The 8,133-nt window shown below is 44.3% G+C and overlaps 1 protein-coding gene across 1 annotated transcript; it reads right to left on the reverse strand.

The window, feature by feature from the left end:
• Window positions 1–656: 656 nt before the first annotated feature.
• LOC110727246 (zinc finger BED domain-containing protein RICESLEEPER 2-like) lies at window positions 657–1,716 on the reverse strand. Its single transcript, XM_021906812.1, has 3 exons — window positions 1,292–1,716; window positions 863–1,166; window positions 657–773 (listed from the first exon to the last, which is right to left on the reverse strand). Exons 1-3 carry the CDS (start codon window positions 1,714–1,716, stop codon window positions 657–659), a joined length of 846 nt encoding a protein of 281 aa, XP_021762504.1.
• Window positions 1,717–8,133: the final 6,417 nt, after the last annotated feature.

Here is an 8,133-nt window from a genome sequence, read left to right on the forward strand (position 1 = left end):
TCAGCTTCTAGTAATTGAATGAATTCAAATAATCTCAATCTGAAACTTTATTGTAGAAAGAGTAAGTGAAGCAAAAAAAGCTCAAATGATAGCAATTCCAATTATTTTAGATCACCAAATGATAGCAATTCATCATCACCAAAACAAGGTGGTTACAATTGAACAAGTATATAAACTAAGTAAAGAGTTTAAACTAAAATGCTGAAAACGACAGTAAGGCTCAAGCAGGTAGCAGGCTTGATTAATTTGAGGTTTTAAACCAGTGAGCAAATGAGGGCGAGTGACATCCACCTGCAAAAAGATAAGCAAACAAATAAGAGATTAAGAGACATAATAGTGTTATAGTGATTAAAAAAACATTACATTCATTTTAAAAAAATCAAATACAACTTACAAATCTGGCTATGCAGAAGTATCATCCACGTCCTTCTCCTTCTCTACCTCAACCCCATCTTTCTCCAACTCAACATAACCATACAGCCAATTTCGAGTTGTTATCAAAGCTTCGACATGTTTGTGCAAGAGTGAACTGCTCCACCTGTTTAAAATTCTGCCACCCATGCTAAAAGAAGATTCGAAAGCAACAGTAGTATTAGGTATCGCAAGATTATCTTTAGCTATACGACCAAGACTTGGGAAAGTTGTTGATTGCTCCTTCAATAGCCCAAAATATCAAATTCCTCATCAACATTACAAGGTTTAAAAGGCAATTCTAAGTATAATTCTAATTCAGATTTACCCATGTCATCACTAGCAACATCAACAACAAAATTCTAAAATCACAAATAAAAAAGATCAAAACTAAATAACCCAGAAAAGTGATTAACATATTGAATAATGATAATATTTGTCGTTATCTTACAACATAAACTCTACTAGTCTTGCGTGGACGATATGCATCTGAATTTGAACTACCTTGGGAAGAATAAGTAGGAAGAGGATCCTTGTAATGGTTAAACAGTTGAACAAATTCATAATACACCTCCTGGACTTTTGTTTCAACCATGTGAGCTTCATACAAATCCTTGAAAAGATTTCTCAAAAATTTAAACTTAATTCGAGGATCAAGAATTGCAGCAAAAGATAATAGCACAAAGTAATCAGACCAATATTTATCAAACTTGCAACGCATAAGATCTGCCATTTCTTTGAATTTGGATCTTCCTCTTTAGAAGCAGCCACTAATAGTGAATCAATTCTACAAATGTTGGCAAAATAAAGATTGGAGGTGGGATATTCAGAATCGGAAAACAAATTAGTAATGTCATAAAAGGGTTCAAGAAAAACACACATTTTTTCTACTATTTCCCATTCATGAGCAGTAAGTGCCAATTGATAATTGCTCTCTATCCTACCGAACATTTTCAGCGCCGGTAAAAGATCAAGAGCTCGACGAAGCATTAAGAAAGTAGAATTCCATCTAGTAGGAACATCCATCCATAGCTTTACACCTGTAGCTAAATTACAACTAGAAACACACCGCTCAAACCTTATAAGTCTAGCTTCAGAAGAATCAACATACTTCACATTCTCCCGAACTTTCGCAACAGATTCATCAATGACTTTCAAACCTTCTTTGACAATTAAGTTTAAGATATGGGCAAAGCATCTAACATGAAAATATTTGCCGTCAAGAGGTAATTTAGCCATTGCATCCAATTCAATTTGGAGTTTCCCAACCATAGAATCCATATTACATGCATTGTCAATAGTCATACTACAAATTTTCTTTCAATACCCCAATCTTTGATCAAACTAAAAACCAGATTATAAATTTCATAACCATTATGGGGAGATGGAAAATGCCTAAAGTTCAGCACCTTAGACCGTAATTTCCAGTCATTATCCACAAAATGGGCCGTAAAAGACAAATAACCACGAGTAGTACAAGCTGTCCATACATCACAAGTCAAGGTCACTTTACTTGATAAGGCCTTAAACGTATTACGAACATGTTGCTTTAACACATCATGCTCTATCATGCACCATTTCAATATCGTGTTTCTAGAAATAGTTCTAACCTTGGAATTCAAATATGTATGCAATTCCCTAAACCCCTCATGTTCAACAATACTTAAAGAATAACCATGCTTTAATATAGCTTTAGCAAATAACTTACAATATTCTTTTTGGTCAAATTTAGATGGATTAAACTCATTAGACTTATCTGAATCTTTATATTGTTGGCACCTATCAAGGTGTCTCTTTAGATTAGACGTACCAGTCGTACCACTATGTTTCTGGATTAATCTTTTGCAAAACTTGCATGCAGCATGTTCACCATTAATCTCAAAATTCTGCCAAATAGGAGATCGCTTTCCTTGAATTGGAGATATTGATTGATGGGGTTCAGGTGTTGGTGTAGCATTTCCAACACTCATGCATGTAATTGGTGCTTGCTCAACTTCAAAGTCACCCACTACACCAAACAATCAGGGAAAGATTAGGAGTAAGATCAATAAAAATGCATAATTTATAATGAATTAGAATGAACTATACCTCTTTCAGCTGCGTAATCAAATTCATCCTCAGCCATGATAGTTTGACCCCTTTAACACCAAAACATATTAACAGATTAAACCCCTAAAAATTATCAAGAACATCTAAATCTAAAAATTTGCCCGAAACGTTTTAAGCCCTAAAATTATTTAAAATCAAAATGCTAAGTATAATATTAAAATGTAAAAATTAACAGACTAAACATATAAATTGTCGAAAAACAATGTTGAACAATTATTAATCAGGAAGATTAAATGTTTAGATCCATAATTTATGAGTAAAATTCGAACCTGAAAATTCACTAGACGAAAAAGGTAATTTGGCACCGGTTCAAACCCCCCTAAGGCACCGGTTTTGAACCGTTGGGGATTTGAGGGATGCCAAATCCCCAAAAATTTGGCACCGGTTCAAAACCGGTGCCAACTAAAGCATTTGGCACCGGTTAACCGGTGCCAAATGTTTCGGGGTTTTCTGATGTCCTGCGGGAGAGTTACAATTCCGAGACTGGAACCGGACGCCTGTACGTGCAAAACAACGGAGACTCCTGGTGGTGGGAGCTCCGCCTCCAACGGTCAAGTTAGTACTTGATTAAGGAGTAATTAATGCGGAAATTAAAGTGATTGGGTCTCTCTAGGTGAGAGTGTTTAATGTAGGTAATCTGCTTTGTTAGCGTGATCAGCCTGTTATCTCTGTAATCCCCCTTAATGAGGATTAAGGGAGGTATTTATAACCTTGGGAAACGTGCCAATCCTAGGTTTAGGTTAACCTAGGGCTGATTGGGCTTCCCTCGGAAGTTGGGCCTGGGTGGTCGGTTTCTCCATTAGGCATGGAGTATGCCACGTATCATGACATAATAGGTCCAAGGCGGACGAATAAGCGTGTGCCACGTGGCAAGCCCTGACAGTTCCAACTGGGGGACACTTGGCAGGACCTGATTGGCCCACGTGGCGCATTCCGATTGGTGGGAGAAAAATCCCCTAATCATTTGCCCCTCACAGGTGGCACGTGACTGGTCACGTGTTACCTGTGACAGGTGCCGCACTGTAATAGGCGACGACCTGCTACAGGTGTCACTCGGCAAAAGGCCGAGAGATTCTCCCGCCCAAATTTTGAATTCTGGAAGTGACCCTTCGCCTTCTCACTTCGCCTATATAAAGGAGTGTTGACTTCAGTCATTTTCACACTTGAGAACTTTTTGAGAGAACATTCGGACCCCTGAACTTGCTCTGACATTTTGGACCCTTTCTGCCTACCGCCTGCTCTGACAAGCCGACTGCACAGGATTTTCAGAACTTCATCAATCCTCACTCGTTCAGGTAACCGTCGGTTCTCTTACTCTTAATTTTCTCTTTACTTTATTCTTTTTTAAAATGGCACCACGGAAGCACACGACACGACCTAGGTTAGTGATCAGCCGGTCACCGGGGACGGCTGAATCTAGGACTAGGAGTGCCGCCTGCCCTTTTCTGGACCCATCTTTGCCCTTTATACAAAGTGCGACTGTATCTGTGTCTATGCAGAGTATGATGGCCAGAACAAAAAAGACTGCCAGGATCTCAAATTCAGACGGCTCCTCCCACAGGGTGCCGATTAGTGAAACATCTGACCAGGCGCCAGATGTGGAAGTGAAACAAAGCGGCTTGAAAGCCGGCAGTTCTGAGGGAGGAGTCAAAGTGACCCCTTCCCATTTTACAGTTGACAATTCTTCATTCTCTCCGGCTCCTTTTATAGGAGAGGAGGCGGGCCCCTCCGGGAGAGGGGAGGAGTCGTCCTCTTCGGACTCGTTTGAGGACGATTCCGAGTCTAGCTCTTCTGGCCATGCTTCTTTGGACACAGAAGAGAAAAACAGTCGCCTGCAAGAGGCGAGGCTTTCTCACGCAGTTGAGAAGGGGGACGATTGGGCGGAGCCATCTGCCTCTTACCGAGAGCAAAATACCCCCTACTACTGCACGGTACCTCGGGGCCGGATCACGGCCATGCAAGAGAAAGTGGAGAGCTTTATCGCAAACCACCAAATTCCTACTCTGGGGCCCATTGTGTGGTTTGCGATAAAGCTCTCCACTTTCTCTTGCATGGCCGTGATCCGGCCCCGAGGTACCGTGCAGTAGTAGGGGGTATTTTGCTCTCGGTAAGAGGCGGATGGCTCCGCCCAATCGTCCCCCTTCTCAACTGCGTGAGAAAGCCTCGCCTCTTGCAGGCGACTGTTTTTCTCTTCTGTGTCCAAAGAAGCATGTCCAGAAGAGCTAGACTCGGAATCGTCCTCTTATGAGTCCGAAGAGGACGACTCCTCCCCTCTCCCGGAGGGGCCCGCCTCCTCTCCTTTAAAAGGAGCCGGAGCGAATGAAGAATTTTCAACTGTAAAATGGGAAGGGGTCACTTTGACTCCTCCCTCAGAACTGCCGGCTTTCAAGCCGCTTTGTTTCACTTCCACATCTGGCGCCTGGTCAGATGTTTCACTAATCGGCACCCTGTGGGAGGAGCCGTCTGAATTTGAGATCCTGGCAGTCTTTTTTGTTCTGGCCATCATACTCTACATAGACACAGATACAGTCGGACTTTGTATAAAGGGCAAAGATGGGTCCAGAAAAGGGCAGGCGGCACTCCTAGTCCTAGATTCAGCCGTCCCCGGTGACCGGCTGATCACTAACCTAGGTCGTGTCGTGTGCTTCCGTGGTGCCATTTTAAAAAAGAATAAAGTAAAGAGAAAATTAAGAGTAAGAGAACCGACGGTTACCTGAACGAGTGACGATTGATGAAGTTCTGAAAATCCTGTGCAGTCGGCTTGTCAGAGCAGGCGGTAGGCAGAAAGGGTCCAAAATGTCAGAGCAAGTTCAGGGGTCCGAATGTTCTCTCAAAAAGTTCTCAAGTGTGAAAATGACTAAAGTCAACACTCCTTTATATAGGCGAAGTGAGAAGGCGAAGGGTCACTTCCAGAATTCAAAATTTGGGCGGGAGAATCTCTCGGCCTTTCGCCGAGTGACACACCTGTAGCAGGCCGTCGCCTGTTACAGTGCGGCACCTGTCACAGGTAACACGTGACCAGTCACGTGCCACCTGTGACGGGAAAATGATTAGGGGATTTTGCTCCCACCAATCGGAATGCGCCACGTGGGCCAATCAGGTCCTGCCAAGTGTCCCCCAGTTGGAACTGTCAGGGCTTGCCACGTGGCACACGCTTATTCGTCCGCCTTGGACCTATTATGTCATGATACGTGGCATACTCCATGCCTAATGGAGAAACCGACCACCCAGGCCCAACTTCCGAGGGAAGCCCAATCAGCCCTAGGTTAACCTAAACCTAGGATTGGCACGTTTCCCAAGGTTATAAATACCTCCCTTAATCCTCATTAAGGGGGATTACAGAGATAACAGGCTGATCACGCTAATAAAGCAGATTACCTACATTAAACACTCTCACCTAGAGAGACCCAATCACTTTAATTTCCGCATTAATTACTCCTTAATCAAGTACTAACTTGACCGTTGGAGGCGGAGCTCCCACCACCAGGAGTCTCCGTTATTTTGCAGGTACAGGCGTCCGGTTCCAGTCTCGGAATTGTAACTCTCCTGTAGGACATCAGAAAACCCCGAAACATTTGGCGCCGTCTGTGGGGAGAGTACTTCTGAGATGGCATCCAAGTCTGTACCGACTCCTGAAGAGAGGCGTCCCCTAGACGACCCTCAAGTTCAGTCGGACCACGATACTGAGGATGAATTTGAAGTTGAAGCTCACACAGCTTCAGACGGGACCCTAAGGGCCCGATGTACCCGTCATACCGAAAGGAGGGAACGGGAACATCTTCATACAGGAAGCGAGCCAGCAGGCGCACCGCTTGTTCGGCAGCAGCCGACTGATGGGTCTGCTCCCATCACAAGGAACGAACTCATGACCTTCATGAGGGACTTCAAGGGAGAAATTCAAGAGTTGATCAACAAGAAGCCGCCTGCTCTGGACAAGGAGCAGTCGGCTAAGAAACCCTCCACTTCACTGAAGAGGAAGCCAGTTCAAGGGCGAGAGGCGACTCCTCATCCTAAATCTAGGAAGCGGGAGCCGACTGCCCTTGATTTCACAAAATATCGTTTTCCTACTAAAGGAAATAGGAAACCTGTTCGTCATATTCAGGCGGACGGGTCGAGGAAATCATACACAGACGCTCGGCTACTGCTAGAGCAGAAGAAGAGTGACCGATTGTCATAGTCGGCCTCTACTTCAAACTTCCAAGACAGTCTGCGAAATACCTCAATGAGGCATACTCAGTCGTATCATGAGAGTCAGTCAGGCGGCACCTCCCGTCAGTCCGGCTTTCATAGCGACCAGGCGGTACCAAACTTATCGTTTGTGCCGCAACAACAGTATTTTTTACAGCCACCTCCGTTTTGTGGTCATGCAGCAAAAAATGTCCAACCTATGGACTGGCAGCTTCGGTTGCTTAGACTTGGTGAACAGCCGTCGGCCTTCTCCAAGGAAATTACTGAATCCGCTCAGCCGGCCAAAGTGAAAAATGTATTAGTAGGCGCCTATGACGGCACTACTAACCCAGAAGACCATCTTATGGCCTTCACCAACCTGATGTACCTTCAAGGGTTGGATGATCCCACTTGGTGCAAGTGTTTCCCAGCGACTCTCAAAGGAATCGCACAACAATGGTTCGACAACCTGTCGACTGGTTGTGTAAATAAGTTCAGGACGCTTGCTTACTTATTCACCTCCAACTTCGCCATGATTATCCCTGCGAAGAAGACGACCCTTGATTTAGGAACAATTCAGCAGGGCGAGAAGGAGGGGCTTCGTTCTTACATCAGGCGGTTTAACCTGATGAGAATACAGATTCAAGGGTTACCGGATGAAGTAGCCTATACTGACTTTTTCAGAGGTCTCAAAGACGGGTCGACCTTCAAATTTGATTTGGTCCGAAAGAGGGTGGCGACTCTTCAAGAGGCCTTGATTGAAGCGGAAGCCTATATACAGGCGACTGATCTTTGTAGTACGGGAAAACAGTCGGACGGGAAAAGGTTCGACAAAAGAGAAGGACGACAAAAACAGTCGTCAAACAAAGACGAGAAAAGAAAAGAGGTCTGGGCGGCTGATTCCTCTAAACAGCCGGCCCAGAAAAAGAAAAAAGAATTCAAACCATACTCCCCAAAGTATGCGTTTAACAAGGATAGCCAGTTTATCCTAAAGGAAATCAAGGGACGGATCTCAATTGAGAAGCCGGTCCCCATGAAGGGTTCTACAAACAACCGGAACCAAGATAAATTCTGTGCTTATCATGAAGATGTTGGTCATCACACCAATGAATGCATTTGTCTCATGCGGTATCTGGACCGCCTGGCTGAACAAGGTGATCTTGACACTTATGTCAGGAAATCTACGAGGAACACTTCCTCAAAAAAGCAGTCGACCAAAAAGAATCAACAGGCCGACAGCTCCGATACAGATGATGCAGTCGTCTACACCATTGCAGGCGGCTTCTCAGGAGGCGGCCCCACTATTAGGGGCAACAAAGACAATATCAGGCGGTTAGATGTAAATTCCGTTCACCAAGAACGACCCTCCAAATATTCATTTCCTGAGATTGTCATCACTGAAGAAGATCTAGGAGGGGTAAGAGGGCCGCATGACGACCCTATCGT

Source organism: Chenopodium quinoa, unplaced genomic scaffold (assembly GCF_001683475.1).
Source record: "Chenopodium quinoa cultivar QQ74 unplaced genomic scaffold, ASM168347v1, whole genome shotgun sequence".
Taxonomy (NCBI): Eukaryota; Viridiplantae; Streptophyta; class Magnoliopsida; order Caryophyllales; family Amaranthaceae; genus Chenopodium; species Chenopodium quinoa.